Source organism: Eutrigla gurnardus (genome assembly GCF_963514095.1).
Source record: "Eutrigla gurnardus genome assembly, chromosome: 19".
NCBI classification, from domain to species: Eukaryota; Metazoa; Chordata; class Actinopteri; order Perciformes; family Triglidae; genus Eutrigla; species Eutrigla gurnardus.
The window spans coordinates 17,965,137-17,989,603 of record NC_139930.1 but is presented as its reverse complement, the minus strand read 5'-3'; the positions used below and the strand labels follow the sequence as shown (position 1 = coordinate 17,989,603).

The window sequence follows — 24,467 nt, the reverse complement described above, 5'->3', positions numbered from 1 at the left end:
ACCTGTATTTGTACATCAGATGATATTGATCAGAGGACAAATTGAGTCAAAACTATTTCATTCAAAACAGCCTCTCCATTTTATTAATTCCCATGAAATTCACTGGAATGAATATTGAAAATAAAATTAAAAAGGATAAAGTACTGCATTCACAACGAGTCTCTTTTTTTTTTTTTCGGTTTCGGAGTTGAAAAATCGATATTGTAAGTATCGCGATATATTGCCGTATCGATATTTTTACCCAGCCCTATCAGCTATATTAAATCAAGGCTTTATAATGAATGAACAACATGTCCAACTAATCATTTACTTAACTCCAGCTTGGTTGCATCCAGGATAAAGTTCTCCAGTAAAACCTCTTTTTTCTTGTATGAACAAACTTAAACTTACTTCTCTCTGGTCCGGATGAAAACAACGCACACATGATTGAGATTCAACACGCACAAGCTAAAACGTGTTTCATTTCAACATGTTTCATTTTAAAGTTGATATTACAGTCGGTAAAAGGAACAGCAGCTGTCTAGAAATGAAACACCTCTTTCCAAAAATCAAGAACCCGTTCCTTCAGAATAAATGACCGTGAATGTTAAATCTGTATCCCTGTAAACTGCGTATCTGCCTCGCTGGGACGGGAAACCTTGACAGGCTTTGCAGCAGCGACTAAGCTGAGGACGTGGCTTAGCGAATGGTCAATTGATGCCCTTCAAGGTGACGACCATTTTTCTTTGTGCGGCGGCTTTTCTCCCAGAATGCCTCAGAGCGGGTTCAAAGCCAGATGGATTATCCTCGCCACTGCCACCACACAGCAGAGTGTGTGTTCTGCTCGTTGATTCTCTCCAAAAAAGTAGTTTACCACCACCACAGGCATGAGGCTTTTCAAATAACACTTCCACACACTGACCTTTGACCTTGATATCAGGCAGCGGGTCGAGCAGCGAGCGCTCGGCCATCAGCTCCTTGTCGATGGAGTCCTGGAAACACATGGGGCTGGTGTAGGTACGCGACACCGTCAGGTCGGGTTGCATGGAGGAGTTGATAAGCAGAGGGTTCGCTGGAAACACAAAGAGAAGAGCTTTAAAGGTGCAGTACGTAGGGTTTGGCAGCACAGACTGAAACTTCTCCCCAGGTCGTTATAGACAATGACGATGACATGATGATCCTTGAAGAAGCTTTAAACATCCTTCTTTTCTCAGCATACCTCGCACCTTCGGGTTGAACACCTTGCACCTTTCAGCTGGAATCTGAATAATAAATGAGGAGCGTGAGGTGTTAAGTGCACCGCCAGCTTGGGCGCCTTCCGTGTTCACCTTCTATTTTGGGTTTTTCGTCCTAGCCGGTCACACCACAGATCTCTCATATAGAAAAGAAAGTCCATCTGTGTGGACCTGCAGGATATCCAGTTATAACGTGGATTATACAACATGCAAAGTGCTTTAAACGCATTTTGTGTCCTATAAATCCTTCACAATAAAAGCTCTGATTACGGCTTCCTGCCTCCTTGGAGAATTAGAAAAACCTGTTTTATTGAGTAACTCTCATTCCGCCTTTAAATGCACCACAATAAAATGATATTTTGTGATTTAAAAGCACCGATTTTGAAGCAACAAAAATATGGAAATGTGGGTTTTTATCAGCAGCAGCTTAACGAGACTCAGACAGACGGGTCTCAGACAGACGGGTCTCATCTGAGCTCCAGACCTCCTCTCTTCCCTTTGCTCTCCTCAGGAGAGGAACTCCTGTGTCGGGGGGGAGGAGGGAGATTATGAGGTAGACGTTTGATAAATCGCCCAGACTGTGTCTGCATGCGGTCCAGACCTCACTGAGATCCAGACTCAAAGCGCGCCAGGCCACTTCAGCATGTGGTCCGCCTGATCCAGCTCCCGAGGAGAGCCAGATCCAACCCTCGGATGTGATCAGATGAAAAAAAAAGTCGGAAAAGACGAGTGGAACTTAGCCGGGAAATGTTTTATCATGAACAAATAAATCAAATAAAATGAACATTGTAGGGGAATGAAATCACACCTGTGGATCAATCAGGAATCGCAGAGAGAGAAACAAATAAAAAGCCATTACAGAGGAGATGAATCTGTTTATCGGGAGGTGAAATACTTTCGTGATTAACGACTCGTCGACAGCTGTTTCGCCGAGCGTGAAACGACGACGGAAGACACACTTAAGTAAACAGCGTGGCTTCTCTTAATGAGCAAGGAGAGAAGTTCACCGCCGATTTATTTTGTCGGGAATTAGGTGGGAGCCGTTGTCATGGCGACTCCCGATCGAGGACGTGATTGCAGAAAAAGACGTGAAATGCGACTTTCTGGCAGCAGCGTGAGTTTAGAGAGGGGATGTTTTAACGGCGGCTTTCGTCTGATTTCGCCCTTCCATCGAGGAGAACTGGGGCCGAGATTAAAGCTCTCCCCGACTCCCGCTGCGTTATCAAAATTAACTTTATTATGCCCTGCTGAGAGCTGTTGCCGTGGCGACCCATAACGCCAGTCCTGTTAAAAAAATATATGCCTCAATCTGTGGAGCAAACACACATGCGCTGATGTGTTTGGAAACGTGAAGCCAAAAAAACCAACCAAACGAACAAACAAGCACTAATAAATTACATTTTTAATTTGGGAATTATGAATAATTAATCCGTTCAATGCAAAACAATACCCCCCAGAAAACAGCCGATAATGCCCCAAACTAAAAAAAGTTATGGTGCAACCGAAGGTTAAAGTGATAATAAACAAGAATTCAATTGTAAAAAGCAGAAAAATGCTCGTTACCATCTTTTCTCCCTGAACATTTTTATGGCTGGGTTTCCACTGATGTTTGCGATAAAGCCATAAATGTACGCCATGCTTTATAGATTCAGCTTTACACTACATGTTATTGGACATTTAATGCACTAAAGCGCAGACGGCAAGAATATCTCATCACAAGGTTCAAGTAAACAAACTGAAAAATTCAATCCAGTCATTCTCCCCCTTAGCATTTTAATAATTAATGCAGTTATATCACAATACAAGGGGATGTGTGCATAATTCATGTATGGACACATTAATACATAGGAATACAAAACTGTACAGCTTGCATATTACATAAAAACGGCATCAATATGTGAGCACGTTTACGGTATTTGATTCCATCTCGTGTGTGTGTGTGTGTGTGTGTGTATGGTATTATAGATTTCATCGAGAGACAAGTTGAAAAATGAGACCTGAGCTCGGTCTCCCCGCTTCATTCGTGCGTACTTCTTCTGTTTGGAGGAGAATGACACTTCATTTATATTATAATGCCATCTCACTGTATTACCGGCTTTGCTGCCGATTTAATTTGATTTCTGATGGATTCTTTTTTTGAATCATCAAACTAATTAAAATAGCATGATTGCAATTGCAGTAAAGAGTTATTTAAAAAAAAAGAAAAAGAGATGAAACCCACCAAATCCTTGTATCCTACAAGATTGATACGTTTATAAATTAAATTAAGTAAAAAGATTAATTTTTTTGGTCATTTTCATTATTTTTTGTGCCTTTTGGGCCGTTTTGTGAATCCAAATTGAACCCAGCACATTCAAGGTTGTATTTATGCAAATGAGATTTTTAGCACTTGTTTAAAAGTAGAAAAGTTACTTCACCAAACCTGATCCTCCACAGCTGTCGGATGAATCTACTGTATGGTCATGGTTATGTTATACCTGTTGCCGTGGCGCAGCAGCAGGAATGAAAGGTGTCTCTTTCATACAGTCGTCTCTGATTTATGGGCCGTGTTGATTGTAATTACGCGCGAGTCGAACAGCGAGCGGATCCTAATGAATTCATCAAATCATCCAACATGGCAACAGACTCCAGCACATCCTCCACCTACTGCCTTACTGTATGCTGCAGATACTCAATGTACATCACATGACTGGAGGGAAGCTTTCATCAAATACTGCATCAGAATCCAACACAACTTTTCCATCTACCCTCAGTGATTTTAGATCAACTGCTGATCTTTCGATTAACGGACCTCCAAGCCACAGCCACCCCTCCATCTAGCTAAAGTCTGTGAAAAGTAGCTGATCATTATAAAGTAGAAAACCAAACGTTATATCATTCAGGTTTCTAACAGTCATTTTTATTTTATTGCATTATTTAAAATATGTATGTGTGCCAGTTATACAAGGTTTATGTCGGCTCCTGCCTTGAAAAACAGCCTTAATAAAACGCACACGAGTGACACGCTCCCTCCTTTTATTTTAGACTCTACTAACCCTAACTCTACTTAACTAACCCTACTAAACTAATCCTACTAAGCCTAACTCTAAACTAACCCTAACTCTACTAACCCTAATCCTACTAAACTAACCCCACTAACCCTAACTCTACTAAACTAACCCTACTAAACTAACCCTACTAAGCCTAACTCTACTAAACTAACCCTAACTCTACTAACCCTAATCCTACTAAACTAACCCTACTAACCCTAACTCTACTAAACTAACCCTACTAACCCTACTAAGCCTAACTCTACTAAACTAACCCTACTAACTCTAACCCTACTAACCCTAACCCTACTTACCCTAACTCTACTAAACTAACCCTAACTCTACTAACCCTAATCCTACTAAACTAACCCCACTAACCCTAACTCTACTAAACTAACTCTACTAAACTAACCCTACTAACCCTACCAAACTAACCTTACTAAGCCTAACTCTACTAAACTAACCCTACTAACCCTAATCCTACTAAACTAACCCTACTAACCCTAACTCTACTAAACTAACTCTACTAAACTAACCCTACTAACCCTACTAAACTAACCCTACTAAGCCTAACTCTACTAAACTAACCCTACTAACTCTAACCCTACTAACCCTAACCCTACTTACCCTAACTCTACTAAACCAACTCTACTAACCCTAACCCTACTAAGCCTAACTTTACTAACTCTACTAACTCTAACTCTACTAACCCTAACTCTACTAACCCTAACTCTACTAACCATAACCCTATACCCTATCCATCAATCCATCCATCCATCCATCCATCTCTCTCTCTCTCTCTCTCTCTCTCTCTCACACACACACACACACACACACACACACACACACACACACACACACACACACACACTATAGGAGGTAGAGGAGGGATTTTGCCCTTGGAGGTATAACTTAGGATCCAGTGAGGCCCTCAGGCAGTGAGGCGTCTCACCTTGGCGGGAGGTCTTGAAGCTGAACGACTGGAATCCGCCGGTGAGGGCGGACGAGTCGATGACATCGACGCCGTACTCGCTCTGACTCCTCCGGTACAGCGTGACGGCGACGACCAGCAGCACCACCGTCACCACGCCGGCCGCCAGGCCCGAGTACAGGGCCACGTCGCTGCTGCCCTCCACGCCTAGGGGAGGGAGGGAGGGGGAGGGAGTGGGAGGGATAGAGAAGCAGATTCCTGAGTGACTTCTTTTACTCTCTAAGTTTCTTAATTAGGAAGCCGGGAGACATTTTCCCCTCTTGAATAAAAACTGAGAATCTGCATCTGCGGACATCAGTTGAGTTGAAGATATGAAAAGTCTTTTATAGGAGGAGAAGTCTAACTTGGTTTTCAAACTACTTTAGCGCCTATTGTGTTTTTTTTTTTTTTTGTTGTCTATTCCTCGCCTGCCTCCCGATTGCACCGCTTCATTGTTCCACCGTGGAGCCGTTAAAGCTGCTAATGAGGAAACCCTCGCAAGGAAGCAGATTATAATCAACCCGGCACCTGACTGTCATTTCAAACGCTCCTCCTCGCCTTCTTCTTCTTCTGGTGCTGGATCCGCCGGGGGACAACGTGACAAAACCAATTCATTAAATTAGCTCATCGGCGATGATGATTACGCTCTATCGGGGGTCCCACCGGTAACGTGGCGCCCAACTTGGCGGAGAAAGAAGAGAAGGAGCGGGAAATAAAAAAACACAAGCTTGTTCTGGAAAGATAAAGAGATCTGTGCTGAAAACGGGACAAGCTGAGAAATCCTCTAAGTAGCCCGAAGCTCAAATGTGGAGGAATTGACAAATATGCAAAGCGGCATTAAACAGCTACAGTAGCAGGTTAATTGGGGGCTCGGGAAAGTTTTTGGCAGCCCGGTTGCATCCCCCCCCCTCCCAAACAAAAACATACCGCGTTAAGGACGAGTAAGGACAACATGGCTCGGCAGCTGCAATCAACACATAAACGGCCCATTACACTATCATGCATGGAGCGATGCATGCTGGGACAGTGGCAGCGTGGCGTTAAATGCCATACCTGGTGTATTTAAAATATAATAGAAGTGGACATTTACAGTATATGGGGACACAAGGCCAACTGAGGTAATAATGAAGTCGGAAAAACAGCAAGAAATGATCATCAATCATAACATTCATATAATTGTACCTACACGACACAATTTTACCATATAATGAGGAGTAAACGGTATTTTTGCAGTACATTAAACCTGCAGTTGGTACTTTGAACATAATGATATCCAGGGTTCCTACACCTTCTCCAAAGTCAAATTCAAACACATTTTAAAGTGAATTTCCACGCTTTTCCAGCACCTTCCAGCTGTGGTAAACTCCATATTTGTATCAATCCAATGGTCAGTATTCAGTCTACTTATTATGTCACTTGTTCATCACATTAAATGAGATGTTATTGTCCTCTAAACAACCAACATGATGTTTGGAGACAGCTTTTTACAGAAGGACCACAAATGAAAGGAAAACTAATTCCACTAACAATATAATCACCAACTATTTTCATCATCTGTTCATCATCAAGTCATTTTTCATGCAGAAATGTCAAAAAATGCTGTTTTCAGTCCCTCAAATATGGATATATTCTTTTCTCTGTTCTATCATATATGTCATCACATACAACACACATTTCAAGCACTTTATTCTAAATCTAAACCTTGAAAACATTTAAATTCAAGTGTTTTCAAGGATTTCCAGCACCCGTAGAACCCTGGATGTAAAAATAATGTACTACTAACAAACTATCTCTACATCCTGACAGTAAGAGACGGTTGATCTGTGGAAAACACGAGGATCCTTTTAAGTCTCCTAATAGCATTTCAAAGATTTCCACGGCGCCCTGAAGACAAATAACAACCAATCAGAGCCGAGGAGTCTTTAATTGAGCTGTCGGCGCTCGTGAAGCCTCCGACCTCTGATCAAAGTGCACAAACCAGGCGGCGGTCATCAGATGTGGATTACAATTCTGTTACCGCATCGCCGACATCTCTCTCACCTCATATATCAGTGTCAGAGTCTCCTCGTCTCTGATTGGTTCTTTCATTGGGCGCGTAGGAATCCTACTAATGCCACCAGGAGCACTAAAATATGACGGTGTCTTAGAGCCACTACAGGAAAAAATAAATATCTAACCACAGCTAGAGAGAGGGAGCAATATTCAGAGACAAGAAGTCGCAAATTTGCGAGTTTTTATTACGATGCTAAAAACCGCCATCTATGCTAGCTAACGTCCCATGAATGTACGTATTTATTTTTCTAATTAATACATCACTAGCGTGTGACAACGCCTCGTTAAGGTCCTTAGGGTGATGATGTTGATTATTGTTGGTTTTATTCATATGAGGCCAAATTGTCATCTTATTGGCGTTTATTGATCAGACGGTTGAGCTAAGATGCTAGCGGTAGCTTTCACTTGTTGAAGTTAGTTAGCATAGATGCCGGTTCTTAGCATCACAATAAAGTAGCAAATCTGAGACTTTATAAACTCGCAGATATGCAACTTTTTTTCTCTGAATATTGCCCTCCTCTCTCGGCTCCGATTTTTCTTTTCTTTTTAAAAAAAAACTAAATTAAGGCAGAGGAACCTGACTTTGACACAGATGATCCGTCTCATGTTCTCCTCTCAGGATACAGTGACAGTTATGACCAAATGTTCTTATAAAAGTTACCAACTGCAGCTTTAACAAGTGTTCTTTTGTGTAAATGGAGAAAACGGATGCCGGGGTGGAGAAAACTACCACAGTCTGCTTTCTAACTCCATGTGACACAAATATCACAGTCTGAATATTTCATGTTTTTAACCAATGTGGTCTGCGTCTGCTCATATACGAGCTGCAATGTTCCCACTTATTATTCATAGATGTTCTGTAGCTCGCGTCCGCCAGAACATCTGTATCTGGAAATAATTTCGGGAGGATTCACGCAAACGGTGTTTGTTTTCATAAGCGAACCTGTCAGATTGATTGATCCCTCGTATACCACGGCTGCTTTCCGCACATCAAAAATAGAAGTATTGCTTCCTGTTTGGAGGAAATACGCTCCGTCTGAGTGAAATGAGCTGATTTGCTCGGTAGGACCAGCGGTCGGACATGTTGCTCTCGCTTACTGGCGGTTCGCCACGCTGAAAAAAGTTTTGGTTTGTGAGGCTTCTCAATAAAAAAATATTGTTTGGCACTATTTCATGTTACAAACTGAAGATACCTGGCACACTACAGTGCTTTTTGTTTTTCAGTCATGTTTTTCAGTCATGTTGCAGCTGGTGCAGGTAAACCACAGAAAACCAACAGGATGAACATCCGTTGCTATAAATAAAACGCATATCGCTTCATCAGATTTGCTTCATTGACATCAGGATATTGTTTGTATCTTCTTATAGAAATGTATTCATATTTATTCTAATATTCATAGCTGATTACTTCTTTTTTTAAATGTATTTTTTTTCTAAATATTTTAACATTTAATTTTTTTATTTAATTTATTAATTAAAGTAATTATGTATATTTTTTATTGTTTATTTTTTATTATTATTTTATTTATATATATTTTTTTATTATTTTTATCTATTTATATTTTTTTAAATATGTTTAAATATTTTAACATTTAATTAATTTAATTTATTCATTTTGTATTAATTAGTTAAACTTAAAATGATGTATATTTTTATTATAATTTTTATTTATATTCTATTATATTTTATTTTTTTTATTATTTTTTTATCTATTTATATTGTTTTTGTATGTTTTTTAAATCCCTGATGACTTCAGTGTGTTATTCTTTGCTGATCAGCATCAGAGGAGTTAACACAGGAGAAATCTGCATAGTTTGCTCTTTCGTGTTTAAATCTAATCTGTCAATAAAACAGTGTTTGCACCAGCGTCCTCTTGTGTGCTGATCTTATTGGTTCACTATGGACTTTATGTTTACTTCACAGCTCTGGCAAGTAGCAGACGGCGTAGCCTAGCAACAAGCGAGTGGAGGCGATGTCGACGCTGTGAGAGTACATGAAAAACAATGAACACCTTCCGTCCAAATCAATACGGCGTATCGTCTGCTCTGGTCGTCGTGTAAACGACATTACTCTTGCAGACCGCAGACGGAGATCTCTTTAAAAATAACATGATAGTAAGTGATGGAAGCTGAGGAGGAACTCACCCTGCGGCTTTGCATCGTGGAGCAACTTTCGATCTGTAAAGACAGAGAAACATCACAATTTGAACATCACAATTTCTCCGGGACCTTTTTTTTTTGTGCACGCTGCCCATTCTTGTGCACAGTTTTAAACAGAGGTGAAGAGATGGATGAGGGGCGCCGTTAATGAGCGTGATTATAATGGCGGCGGTGGTGATCCGGGCCCACGCTGCCAGAAGTTATGAACGGTAAATCTATAATGACACTGAGTCCCTGAACGCACGGGGACCGGCAGTAATGATGCTGACAGAGAGAGAAAGATGGCCGCCGATGTTACCCACTCTGAGTGCAGAGGCCGCCGGTGCAGTTGTCGGTGGCGAGCGCCACGCCGTCACACAGCCGGCCCCCGTGTTTGGGCTCCGGGGCCGTGCACTCTCGACCCCGCTGCCGCTCGCAGTCCGGACTGCACTCGGACCACTCGGCCCACTCGGACCAGCCGCCGTCCACTGAGGGGGGAGAGGATGCACACAAAGACTGAACACTCACAAACCAATGAAGAAGATACAGAGTTTCATAGACGATATTTAAATACTTAAATAACTGACATTGGCACCCTTTCTCCTTCATTGTTGTATAACAGTTTACAGTTTAATATGACACCATGTGTAAATTTGTAATTTTATTTCCTCAATCTTTTTCATCAGCAATAAACTTTAAAAAAAAACTTTAAAAAGAACGAAGAAGGCGACGAGTACGAGCCAATCAGAGGCAGTGGCGGCGCCAGGGAGGGGCTTGGTTGGGCTATAGCCCCATCAAGAATTGTGTCAGCCCTACCGTTAGCCCTACCATAAAACCACCAAGAAAAAAACAACAACAAAATAACCAAGAAAAGTGCGGAGTTCAACAGCACCACCACGTCACGTCGTAACGGCATTCAGGCAGCTGCGATGACAACTGTCACTGATCTGGGTTCATTAACAGACTGTACTGTCCGTACGTCAACGTCACTCATGTGAGCCCGCTTTTAGTGTATGCTCGACACAGAGACAGCAGGCTACTAGTTTGTAAGCTACCTGGCTCTAGCAGTTCGCGTTAGCGGCTTATAGTCACTCACGTTAAGTTAACGTTAGTAAGCTGGTCAAAATTGATCATGGATAGGCCTACATTTGTTTTTAAACGTCGTCGGACGGAACAACAGATGGCGGTGGCGGGCGTGTTGGATAAAACTATGGACGTACCGTTGACACCTGCAGGGGAAGATGACCACTCGGGTCCCGGCTGTTAACGTAACTATTCACGTTTCGCTGTCTCTCTCTCTCTCTCTCTCTCTCTCTCACTGTGTGCGTGTTTATAGCTGTGGGAGGGTGTTGTCAGCGCCGCCGCCAGGATTCAATTTCAATGTACGCACAGAAACGGCAAATACAACAACAAATGGAAAAATACTTTTTTAAGACAAAATCTAATGTTTTCAGTATCAGTGAAATCAGTAGTGTATATCATGGTGATAGCCCCCGGTGCAAATAGTTTTTTGTGCCCTCCATCCCCGAACTAAACACAAGCGCACGCTTGTGAGCACTCCACGCACGCACACACACACACGCTTGGACACGCACGCACAGTACGGTATGATAACTCTGCCGGCCCGGGGAGAGAGACATGCATCGGCTCGGCCCACAGTGCTCAGCAGCAGAGAGGTGACGAGACTAGAGCCGAGCTGTATTGTGTAGTGGAGAGGGGCCAACACACGCTATGCATAATTGCGCACACACGCGCGATCGTCCTCTCAAATGCGGCTGCATCCGGCCCGGTTCAGCAGCATCAATTTTTTTTTCCACCTTCAAAGAAAGTCCTCCCAGTGCGTACTGGATTCCGGCTGGCAGCGCCACTGGGTGTTGTTATATATTCACATTGAAATTCTGACATTGATTTGAGCCCCACCGTCGTATGAGTTAGCCCCACCGTAGTTGAACCAGAAAAAATACTCTGGCGCCGCCACTGATCAGAGGTAGAGTGGGGCGGGGCTTCCTGGAGAATAAAAACCTCCTTACTAGTTTGCCCTTGGCTAAGACACACTGAGGTCGTCTTGTCTCCTCTCACAAATTTCCATTCAAATATAATTATGTCGCCAATGTTCAGTGCTGAAACTATTTTGTTGAAGTTGCCAGTTTCTTCTGTAGACTCTTCTAAAAACCACCTTCAGACTCGTTCAGAGAGACATCTGGATAAACTGTAATTACCGTGTAATTATTGTGTATTGAGTTTTGTGTGGTCACTCCGACTATTCCTCTTTTATTGTATGTTGCCTTGTTAAGCACCTGTCTTTGAAAAGCTTTACTTACTTATCTCACACACACACACACACACACACACACACACACACACACACACACACACACACACACACACACACACACACACACACACACACACACACACACACACACACACACACACACACACACACACACACACACACACACACACACGGCGGTGAAGAAGTCCATCCATTTAACAGTTCTCTGGGACTTTAGGAGGGAAAAAAACATTTTCCGAGGTAACAGCTGCACTACCGACTTCACAAAAGCCTCCTCCCTCCTCGGGGCGCCGGGAATGATGTGCTGCCTTTGCCTTCCTGGCGGCACAAAGACACTGCTGCTCATGCATACTCCATCAAGTCTCTTCTTCTCTCCACCTGCGGACGCTCCCAAGGTTTCCTTCTCCCTGCTAATCTAAACGCAAATGCGCCCTGTTTATGTTCAAACTCCGACGCAGGAGAAAGAATCCTTCAGGACGAGGCGGGAGATAATGTTTTTAGAGGAGTGCACTGCCTTCAACTGATAAACCCCCCCCCCCCCCTTCTTAAACCTGATGAGCATTTTGCCTTTGTACCGCTGCTTGTGGTTGAAATCATACATTTAGGGCTCGTCTACAAAAACACTCGGGGAGAGGAGATTACACAGAAGTTTTGATAACTGCTCTTTCTCTCACGTCCTAAACTTCTGTTTGTTTCTCCTCATGCCGTTTCCTGTTTTTTCCATTTCTCTCCATTTCCCCCAAAAATGTTCTCTTCACTTTGCTGCATTTATTTAAAAAAGGTCCGTTGTGGTAGATTTCAGATACAAACCTCTGTCATTATCAGCAGCGGAGACGTGCGATGAATTCATGGTGAAGTGTAATGGCTTGAGAGGAGAACGCCGAGAACTGCAAAGTGTGTTTCAAGCTTTAAAGACTGTTTTCTGTTATTTTACAGGCAGCTATTGGAATCGACTGTTGCCTTGGCTTTTTGTCACTTTTACTTTAAAGTTGGCTGCAGAACCAGCTGGAAGAATAATTCAATATTTTTTGGCAAATCACAAATCACGTTGAAGCTCGGAGAGGCAGGCGGTTAAAAAACCAGCACCTCTTCACCTCAATTATGAACAAAATAAAAATGAAAAAAAACTCTAAAAAAGCATCTCTGAGAGAAGAAATAAAAACATTTAGGCATGGAATATCTATGCCAGTAAATTTGCACTCTGCACTATTGTATTATTGTTTACAATTTACAGAAACGGTCCAATTGACATTGTATGTTGTTGTTCTGTGTTGTTTTGTTAACACATATTCTTAATATGTATTTACAATAAGAGCAGGCTAACAATGCTGATTTAAGAAAATATGTGCATGCATAAATGTACAATATATGTATATGTAAATACACATGCACAAAAAGTAAATGTGCAATATCTCTGCAATATTAAGTTTAAAACACTTAAAAAAGGCAAAAAACCAACAGAATTCAGTGCAAATTTCACAGATGTAATGGTTCGTAGAATCTGTTACCTTTGGACCAAGCCAGGCTAGCTGTTTCCCCCCACTTCCACTCACTATGCTAAGCTAAGCTAACCCTTCTGCTGGTTCTACTCCTCCAATGCAAGAAAATAACCAACAAACTTCACTTCAGTCAATGCTTTCAAGCTCCTAAATCTCAAAAAGCCAACCGTTTCCTAGAAAGCGACCTGCGGCGTGCTTTGAAGCGTGGCTGCACAAACACTACCAGCATGGCGGCGGCGGCGTCCCCCCTCCTTACCTGGACACAGTGTGTTGCAGGTGCTCTTCTGCACCGACATGCCCTCGCAGAACGCCCCCCCGTTGAGCGGAGCCGGATTGGTGCAAGTACGGGAACGCTTCTGAACGCCTCGACCGCAGCGCACGTTACAGGGAGACCAGTCGGTCCAGGACGACCAGCCGCCGTTCACTGAGGATGAAGGGAACCACACGGAAGGGTGAAAAGATACGAGGAGAACATTTCCTGCATCACACGTCCGGCCTTTGCAAAGACGATCAATTGTCTACTTCCTCCTCTGATTTGTGGCCCAAAATAATGTTTCATGATTGACTAATCAGCTCGTTTGCTGTCACAGGACGGGAAGAAATAGTCCCGCCGTTGTACATCTGTCGGAGGCTCACTGGGAGTAGTAAGCCTGTCTAGACGTCATTAGCATTAAGGAAAAGGAGTGATTGATGGGGCCTCGACAACGGGGGTGTCACAAAGAATTAGACGGATTCCTCCGGCAGCTGAATGTCTCTCTATGTAAAACGACAAAAAAAAAAAAAAAATACAATTAAATAAATAAGCAGATGACAGGTCAGCGAAATGAGCAGCGAAACACTCCAATTAACAAGGTGTGAAATGAGCCGGAGCTATTATGATGTTATATTTCACTGATTCTCCTTTGTCTCTGCACGGCTCTCTACAGGGGCTTCAACATGCTGGAAAAAAACGGAGTCTGCTGGCCTGCAGCTATACAAAGCTGCTCCACGCCGGCAGATAAAAGGCTGGGAGTTGTGACAGCCCACGTCAACGTCTTTCTACCGGGAATCATTCGTGAAAATATTGCCTCTCCTTGTTTTTCTGCTCATGAGAGATCACTCACCCATTAAGTGCTCATTAGAGTACGTGGTTGAGTAGCTTTATATAGTAATGACAGTTCATTTTTAGAGCTGCCGATCTTCTCTAAGTTGATATTTGGATATTTAGAATCTCACCTGTTGACGCTTTTATTTTGAAAAGCCGTGCATCTCACCGTAGACCACGACGGTGGCCGTGGCGCTGCGTCTCTTGGCCACGATGTTGCTGGCGACGCAGGTGTAGTTGCCCGAGTCCGAGAGGCGGGCTTCGGCGACGATGAGGTTGTGGTCGCCTCGCGTATCCACGGCAACGTCGGAGGTGAGAGTTTCTTCGTTTTTCAGCCATTCGACCTGGAAAACAGTACGCATGAAGAAGTTAAAGGCTTTTTATTTAATATTTCATTTAAAAAGGGACAACAATGCACATGTATTTAAACCAGCCTTCGTTTTAACACCATTTAGCCACGCAGGCTAATTTCCATCTGCAGCGAAGACAACGAGCACATCTGCTTCCCTCGTCTCAACGGGGGTTTTAATCGGGTTTAGGAGATTAGGAGATTTTACCTTTTGTTCTGTGACATGAAATACATCAGTTAATACCTCTGGCGGGAATTCTGAAGCTTTCGCGTCACAAGAGACGACGAAACGTCTTCACTCCGACTTTACAGGCTCGTTGTGGTCATGTGACCGCGGTGTCGTTCGTTTGTAGCCTGACGTTAGCTTTTTACTTGTGTTCATGAAAGTCATAAAAGTGGATTTCATTTGTGTTTATCTTACTAAACAAAAAGTATTTCCTGCAATAATCAAAACTACAAAAATGTCCACAGGCAGTAAATCACAATAACCACTTAATTATGGCCGCATGTTTGATTAAACGTTTAATTTTAAAGTTCACTGGGTGAACTTGATAGGAACAATATTCTTGTTTTTGGTTTGTATGATGATGATAATAACGTGGATGTTGTTTAATACTATTATTATAAAAAAAAGTGCATATTGTTAGAAATAAATCATAACCAAGGCTGACAAATAAACTTTGACAAAAGAAGGAGATAAAGTACAGAAATAATCAATGTTAATTAGGAAACTGAAAAAAACATCAAGATGGAAGAAGATGTGATGGATGGATTTGATGGACAGAAGTGGACAGAAGAGTCCTGGCCAAGAGGCAGCAACGGTTACAAAGTTACAATATACAGACAACAAATAAAATGATAAAAAATAAGTGTTTATTTGCTACTTTTATCAAACTGTTTAATATTATACATTATTTTAGCCAACGATATAAACTTCATATCCCTCATTTTAAGTTATAATTCAACATCTGCTGAGTCAGCGCTAGAGGAAGGTTTGGTTTTTCAACCAGATGATATGAGGCAAGTTGATGCTACATTCTTTACAGAATATCTAGTTCTATTACTTTTTTTTAAAACTATGGCAACTTTATGACATCACTGCCTTCTGACCGCAAGAACGACATCACAGGTAAGGACCTCTACGCTCCTCCGCTCCGGCGTCTGTGTGGTGAGTGAAAGTAATGAGGAATTAGAAACGAAAGGACGCCGTGTTGATGCTCCTCTCCGCTGCATGACTGGCCCCGTAAATTGCCATTAATGTTTCATTGAGAGAGACGAGCTGAGGCATGAGGGAGCGGGGGTTTGATTCATGGCCGTGTATTTGAGGATTAAAAACTCCGCCCCACTGGGAGCTCCATGTGTTTGTGCATGGGGGGGGGGGGGGGGGGGGGGGGGGGGTCATACATCCAGTGTGTGTGTGTGTGTGTGTGTGTGTGTGTGTGGACAGGGAATATAACAACAGCCAACAAAACTTGAGATTGCTTTGCTCTTTTGAAAAGCACCCCGGATGAAAAAATTGAGCCAGAAAATCAATCAATCAGTCTCATGTTGTCATAAATGCTCCCCCCCTCCTCGTTTTGATGGCTCTGAAGTCTTTCATCATGTGCCTCTAATTTAACTCTTTTCATCATTTTGGTTTCCACGGCCTTCAAGACAAACAAAAGGAGCCTCATTCCATCACTCCTGGTCTTTACCTGTTTGCCGTTCACTCTTTCACACCTTCCCGCCGTCTAATCAAGGCGTTCTGCACAGCTGCTGCCGACGTTTATCTACTCCGCAGTCTGTTTCAACCTTTTCATGGTGGAAACCCCCCCCCCCCCCTTCATCATGCCAATTATGAGTTTGCTTTTAATGCACTTTAAAAGGGCGTTGCATGCAGCCACAGTCCAGCCGTGGAGAGAGAGGAGTGTTATAGATCTGCAATTAAAGAGTAAAGGTGCTTCTCCATTTCACTGCGGGGCCTGTCTAGTATCTGGGAAGTAGGGAATTAACCTTGACAGGTGGGAGGTTTGTGCTTTATCACCTTTGCCCGTAAATACCGCAGCCTCTTTCACCAAAAGGATGACAGAGGTGAGCTCTGTTGTTTTGGGTTTTTGTGTCAAGGTCACATGATACGCCGTGCGGTCTTCGGAGACGTTGTCCCTAAAAGGCGTCTCTGATGTCACAGACAGGTCTGACCATGAACAGGACGAGGCTGCTCCCGTCTTAGTTACGATGTGAGAAGGTCACGCCGGTCGACCGGGCGTGAAGACGTTTGGTCACCAGCTGCATCGACTCAGCACATCGTGTTCAAGCGGCTTCATCACATCCATTCATTTCAGGAAGAACACGATATTATAAATGATAATTATAAACAACCCCAATGTACAAAATACGCTGCAGAGAATTCACTGAATTTAAAATCTCTCCCGACACACGTTCAATTGATTCAATGAACTCGACAGGAACTGAGATTTCACCATTATGTTGTGTAAATTAAATATATTTCAACATTTCGTGGCTAATGTGTCACCTCAGGAAGCAAACTTTTTTTCAAAGACAAATCTCGTTACGATGCAGATGGATTTTGTTTTATTAAATCGGTTATTAAAGCAACGCGGAGTCTTTTTTTCTAATTTACGTTATAGCACAAAGACGATGCGATGTCATTGGTGTGCATTGATTTTTAGACCCGGACGTGTGCAAGTTACAGATAATAATTTATACTATAATACAATATAATCGTTACCTTATTATGTTACCAGACAACAAAAAGTGACCTTTATACATTTGACTGGTCGTTTTATTGCAGAAAAGACAACTTATGATAACTTATGATATAATATTGTAGGTTTATACATTATAAATGACAGTAAAGAGACTTTATCAAAGCTGCATAATCCAGGTAGAGTATAAAAAGTACATGTAAAGATATATATAGGGTTGCCCATAACGTTGGAATAATTAGCAAATGTCTTGTCTTTTATAGACCAACAGGAATAAACAGAGGATTGCATCTGGAAAACGAAATATTCCAACTTTATGGGCAGCAGTGTATTTATACTCACTCGCTGACAACAGAATACTTATATATTTGGGGGTAACATGAGGCCGTTCATAGCTGAGCGCAGCCATTTAACTGATAGTGGAAACGCTGTTTCCTTTATGATGCAGACAAAGAAACTGAGCTGAGTTACGTCGAGGCACCGATGGGTTTTATAGGCTCAGCATCTCCAGCCTCCACCAGAAAGGATCGCTCTCCCTGACAAACTCAACTGCTGACATTACTTCATCATTTGCCCAAAAGGGTGGGAGCCACTTACCTCCCATTCTTGCAACATTTATATGGAGCGTTTCTCCGCTGACGGCAGAGACTTCCATGCAAAGCTGCCATCTAAGCGTGAGGATTTAACCTATAATGCACATTCACCCGCGCTCACACGGCTTCACCGCCAATTTGGGGTTCAGCTTCCTGCCGAAGGACACTTTGACATGAGGACTGGAGGAGCCCGGAATCCAACTGCTGATCTGCCAATTAGAGGGCGACCTGCTCTCTGAGGTACAGCCGCCAGCAACTAGGGCAACTATAGGGCAACTCGGCAATATGGAGAAAATCAAATAGCAGGTTATTTAGGAATACCTCCATATTGACATGGTAAATGGTCTCATTTATATAGCGCTTTTCTCCAAAGCGCTTTACAGGAATGACTGACATTCACACATTCACACACCGACGGCGGAGTCAACCACGCAGGGTTGTCAGGAGCAATTGGGGTGAGGTGTCTTGCTCAGGGACACCAGGCACTCAGCTAGGAGGAGCCGGGGAACGAACCGGCAATCTTGCGGTTGCCAGCCAACCCGCTCTACCTCCTGAGCTTCACCCCCCATATTGCAGCAAAGGGTTTTAGGGCCGACTGTGGTACTATGGTGATATATATATCTATATATATAGATATATATATAGGTGAAGTCGATGATTAAACTAAGGAGATATTGGCTGGAAGTTCCCGCTGACAGCAGCCTTCTGGGCGACGGAGTAATCCGGAGCTGTGAGCAGCAGCGGGATCAGCACCACGGAGAGCGCCGCGGTGCTCAGACCTGACAGCAAAGAGTCTGGAACACATCGCAGACCCTCTGACATCACAGACTCTCCATATATATATATATTATTACCTGCATGAGTGTGTTCTCTGCAGTGGACTAATGTAGTATATTTACTTAAGTACTGTATTTAAGTACAACGTCGAGCCACTTTCTTTAATAATTAATCAAACAAGTATTCATAATGTAAAGTCATCAAGGAGAAATGTCTACCTGAGCAGAAATGGGCCATTCTGCATTATGAGTACTTTAACTTTTGTATGTCAAGTATATTTTAATGCTAATACTATACTTTTTCCATGAGTAAAACATTTTAATTGAACTGTTTCCACATTGTGTTATTTCTACTTCAGCTCATAACTGATTTTTATACAAATCACCATTAATACTCATTCTGACTTCACAGAACAGCAAGAGAAAAAATAATTACTTATTTCTGTGTAGATCGTTAAAAGATGGTAGTGAACTGTTCTGTTCAGCAAATTAGAATTAATTTGTGATCCAGGCAGCATCATTACAATAACAATAATGTGAATGAAATTAAATAAAACCTTCTCAAGTTTACTTTTATTGTAATATTATGTAACATTATGAAACAACAGGCATTCACTTTAAGACTAAACATGAAGGATTTTACCGATCTACTGTAATCCCACAGCGATGTTTCCAGAAACGAGTCAGTTCCGTTGCACAAACAGGAAGTTCTTAAGTGTGTTTAATGTCTGTCAGAGCTTCGCAGCCAAACTTCGGTTTCCATAACGACTGAGCTGTGTTTGTGTATTGAGGTATCGATGACCACGGCATCTTTTGAATTGTTTAAGGTGAATCTCTGTCCCTGCTCCCGCTGGCTGTGTTGTTCATGTATTCGATGAAGGATGAAGGACTTTTAGCTGCTACCGCCCAAAAAGAAAAAAAAAATGCCTTAGTGATATCAGACAGTATGACAGCGTATTAGGGCCACTGTCGCAAGAGAGGTGGGCAATAGTCCAAGAACAAAAAGTTTGAATATAAAGTGGCAAATTTGCCAGTTCAAATTGTCATCTTATGGGTGTTTTATTGATCAGGCGGTTGGGCTAGGATGCTAGCGGTAGCTTTCACTTGTTGTCATAGCAACAGCAAACATCCCGTCTTAGTGGAACCAAGCAACTTGTTTATATATTGGCTAAATATATTTATAAACTGACAAATGTGCAACTTTTTTCCCTCTGAATATTGCCCCCCCCTCTCTCGGCTCCGTTATTTTTTATTTATCTTTTTATTTATTTATTGTTTTTCCTACAGTGGCCGTCGTAGACATTCCACGTCCACGCTATAATCGGTGAAGGTGAAGTCAAACTACAAGCAGAGAAGCTGTAAAGAAGCTTCTTCTTCAGTGTAACGGACCACATCATCGTCCCTCCAGTCTCTCTGTGATCGCAGGAGCAGAAAGCTACGCGAAGGCGAGGCTTTTTTTCTGGGGGGAATCTAACGATTATCTCTGGGATTCTAACGCTAAAGTAAAATTAAAATAATCGTCTTGTACTCTGGTTTTGGTCTTTTTTTCCATTTCATGTTTTCTGCTTTGATTCATCTCCCCTCGGTCTGCCCCTCCTCTGCTCTCTCTCAGTGTTCCCTGCAGGAGGCCGGTACGAAACCCCCCACTCCCCGAGTGCGATTTGCATTCTGCGGCGGTCCTCGAGTCTCCCCTCAGGGGGGAAGCGATAGAGAGATGCACAGGCTGATGAGAAGGCACGGACAGGGACGGACTCAAATGAGCCTGATAAGCCGGCGCCCGGGGACGACAGGCAACCCATTTGCTTAATTGGCAAATTTGTTCCACTTAGATAGCAGCAAACCAGTGTTGAACCTACACCTAAAAACCCGGGGCCGGCAGGAGGCCGGCAGGGGGCCTCGCGGCGGTAGGAGCTGGCGGGCTTACGTGGTTGTCAAGGTGACCGTGCTGACCATTAATCCCCAAACCAACAGCCAAATAAAAACCCTGGGAAAGTTTTCACTCTAACAACTTTTTTTTGTCTTGTTTGCCAGCAGAGAGAGAGAGAGAGACAGAGAGAGAGAGAGAGGAAGTGAAAATCAAAATGCATGGTGAGATATTGAAAGCAGCATCAGATGGTCAGCGGGGGGGGGGCGTGAACCTCTGATAGCTTCCAGCTGTTTGTCGAGGGCGAGATGAGACAGCCGACAGGCCTGCAGCTATCTGTGTTTACGTGCAGGGAGGTATCTTCTTAAACCTTCTCCACACACACGGAATAAAAACATATATAATATAAAATATGTCCATTTAATCCCCCCCCCCCCCCCCTTTAAACACTCTATTATTCTGAAAGCAAACGTAACGACCTACATTTACAATCATTTCAATGGGAAGTGAAAGCGACATGAAGACGATTACAAAGCGTTGCAGTAGGTTTTGTTCCATCTGATTCAATTAGGGTTGAGTTTCATTAACAGCCACCTCCCCCCTCCTTCCTCCCCCCTCTCACCCCCCCCCCCCCCCCCCCCACCTCCCCTCAGTCATGTGTGGCCTTTTTCCTTGACGCAACAATGACTTTCATGAAATCACATTAAACAAATGAGCCCTCCACTTCTGACAGCAGCATATTCTCGAAGGCGGGGGTGGCTAAAAAAAAAAAAAAAAAAAAAAGCCTTGTTGTGTCCTTGGTTTATCTCCACGCCGTCTCTGGAAATGTTGTGTTCATCACTGAATAATTACATTTTAAGTACTTCAAATGACTTTGGATGAGAGGCTTGATGATTAATTACACTTGGTTTGGAATACTTGGGCGGTTAATGTGGGGCTAATGATTGTAAAACACTTTTTTTTTTCTAAAGTTATTAGAGATTTTTTTTTCCCACTCCACCATTAAACTTTACCTTCACAACAGAAGACAGTCGGATTCTGGGAAAAAAAAAAAAACCTCTTTCCCCGTCGTGACATATAACCTCCTCAATCACATATTAAAGAAATCTAAAAATAGGCTCTAGGCTGAGCTGATGTTTTTACGACACCTGCACGTGTTTTGATTGGCGGTTTGGACGTTTCAAACTGTCCCGTAATGATCGCTCGGGCTTTCAGCCTCCACGCTTCATCAGTCGTTAGTAAATGATTTTTTTTTCTCCGTAGTGACAACTGAGCTCTGAGATCTGCCGTGTTGCTTTGTGAGGCCGTAAAAATCTACAGTAGTAAATAAAAAAAAATATGCAATTTTCTGTGACAACTAATGTTCCCCGACGGTGTCCTAATTGTTTTTCTTAGAGCTACATTAATTATGCCATCATTATTATGGCCACGATGTTTATCCTCTGGGGAGTCGGATTTCAACACAGACTTTTTTATTGTTTTCAAGTCGAAGTAAAGTTTAAATTCCCTTATGTTTTGTGTCAGGATACTCTAACTATAGTTATACAGTACAAGGCTATAAGCTATGATGCATATTTTACATTTTGCAACAGAAAATCTAGCTTTTATTTTGACATATTGGTTGAATCTGTCTCAGCTTTAGGCTGCGAGTGTTTTTGTGAGATGCCTGAAATATGTTTTGTTCTCTGACATAAAATACCATCAACTTCTAGTTTATGTTTCTACATTCTTGTGAATATTTAAGCTTTTATGTGTCTTTTATGTGGCTAAATGAGATTAGAAAAATGTCATGAGCGTTGCATTTAAGCTTTAAAAATCATAAATCATACAAGTTATGTTGATTTATGAAGATTATCATTCTGAACAAAACATGTAAGTAACATAAACTCTGCCACGGAGCTTATTTTCTGCAATAATCCAAAATCAAATGGGATATTTCTGTTGGCCTATAAATATACTGTTCGCCACCCCTGCAGGTCTCCGTAGGATTTGTTTGTTGTTGTTAAATTATTATTATGGTGTCACAAAGTGCAGCAGCGGTTAGTCCCGAGACCTCAGGCCTCCGTCGTCCAACTTTCTAATTACATTTTGCCCAAATAAGTCAAAAAAACAAACACGGAGCACATTTTAATTTCAGTTTGGCTTTAAGAAAAAGCGATTATGTGATTATCACGCCACTAAACAGAGCCGTAACGTAATAACTTCAACATCACAGAGCATATAATCTGTTTTTCTAAAACTGCTCCCCGTCTATAAAAATCAGAGCCAAAGTGAAAAAAAAAAAAAAAGATTTGGCCATCTCGACTCTCGTCACCAATAAAACTGAAGTGGTCTTAAGCTGTTTGACTATGATCCGTTCTCTGTGGTCTGACTAACAGCGTGCACAGATTATTGCCTCTATCACTGCTGGGACAGATAATATGGCGTTCTCAGACTTTCATTAACATCCTAGACAGCCGGCCGGCGAACTCCCGCGTGGCTAACTTACATGGAGACGCGGATAAACTTCTTCCCTCCTCAGTGTTGAAGCTGCAGAGAGCGGCGATACGAGGGGATTTGGAGCTCGTCGAGCCCGGCTGTTTGTCTTAAAACAGCATGAAAAGTTGGAAGTCGGCTGCATCAGGGTCAACTCAGCGTTTATTGCAAAACCCCGTTAAAACCTATTAATTTCCCGTCCCGTTGCAAATTGCCGGGGAAATGTGACACAGTCGAAAACAAATGTCAGGACCAAAAATAAATATGGCTCGGAATACACACAGGGTTCAACGGATCACGCTGCACCGTGACCTCAATTCCTCTAAACTCAAACTGCAGGCTGAGCTACAGCTTCTCTCTGAGCCAGATTTCACGGCGCCTGTTGCAAAAAAAATGAAGCTTCAACCTCCCAGTGATGCCGAAAGTCACGAAGAAGAGAAAAAGTAGAGCCGCATCCCCCTCCCTGAAAGTCTCGGTGGCACTAGAGGGAGCTGGATTTGTCCCTGCATTATTTACTATTACCATTCTCTTTGTTAGCCGCCCGCATTAATGAATGCATGAGTAGTTGCCTATTTGATGACCACAATGCATGTGGGAGACTCGCGGTACACCGATGCTCCATTTGTGAGAGCTGAATCATTCATCACACTCTCTCTCTCGCACACCCACACACAGTGTACATTATGTGTGCTGTGATGGGAGTCTATGATCGTCTTCACGGAGTCGGAAAAGAGTCTACATTTAGTTTTTTTGGGGATCAACATTTTATCAATATGGAAATACAGAACCTTGAATGCAGCCAGCTGGAGGAAATGTGTGGGCAACATATATTTCATAAACATACGCACACAACAGTGCTTTCAGTTTGAATTTTTTTTTAATATTTGGTAAAGATGTGAGCGACAACGACCTGCTGGATTTGTGCTCGTTGACTTCTTGCTGGTGCTCCAGAGGCTTTTTTTGGGCTTCAGTCTGGCAGCAACACTCACATGCTCAGTTGCACTTGTGAGGTCAACCGTTAAGTGTGTTTATATCAGGCAGCAGTAACCTTCCGGCTCTGAAGAGTGAAGCCCAAAAAGTGGAAGTGCCATAAATGTCTCCCTTCTGATGGCCACCAGGGGGCGGCCACAAAAACACATCTGATAAATGAGAAAATGACCCTACTTCTCACTTGATGCAATTAAACATTGTTAACGGGTTTATGGTCTCAATTACTAGTCCAGCATTTATTTATAGATATACGTTACTAGTGGATGCTGTAAGGCAGAGGACTTCAACGTTTTCAGGCCAAGGACCCCCAAGATTAGAGACCCGGTGGAGGGACCCCCTATTAAATATCGTATACAGTTCTGTTCCTTATTAAACCAGCCAAAAATAATGTGTAGTGCAGCCTATAGTGCCAAGTATAACATGACTTTGTAAT

General features: G+C 42.6%; 1 protein-coding gene across 1 annotated transcript in view; it reads right to left on the bottom strand.

Annotated features, from left to right (window-relative positions):
* LOC311029676 (netrin receptor UNC5D-like) overlaps positions 1-24,467 on the bottom strand; it is a 145,845-nt gene that overhangs the window by 19,311 nt on the left and 102,067 nt on the right. The window contains exons 5-10 of the mRNA XM_084034950.1: positions 14,452-14,626; positions 13,455-13,622; positions 9,727-9,891; positions 9,410-9,442; positions 5,196-5,381; positions 902-1,051 (exon numbers count right to left, since the gene is read on the bottom strand). Of these exons, the coding sequence (XP_083891076.1) occupies positions 902-1,051; positions 5,196-5,381; positions 9,410-9,442; positions 9,727-9,891; positions 13,455-13,622; positions 14,452-14,626 (877 nt within the window). The remainder of the gene's footprint in view (positions 1-901; positions 1,052-5,195; positions 5,382-9,409; positions 9,443-9,726; positions 9,892-13,454; positions 13,623-14,451; positions 14,627-24,467) is intronic.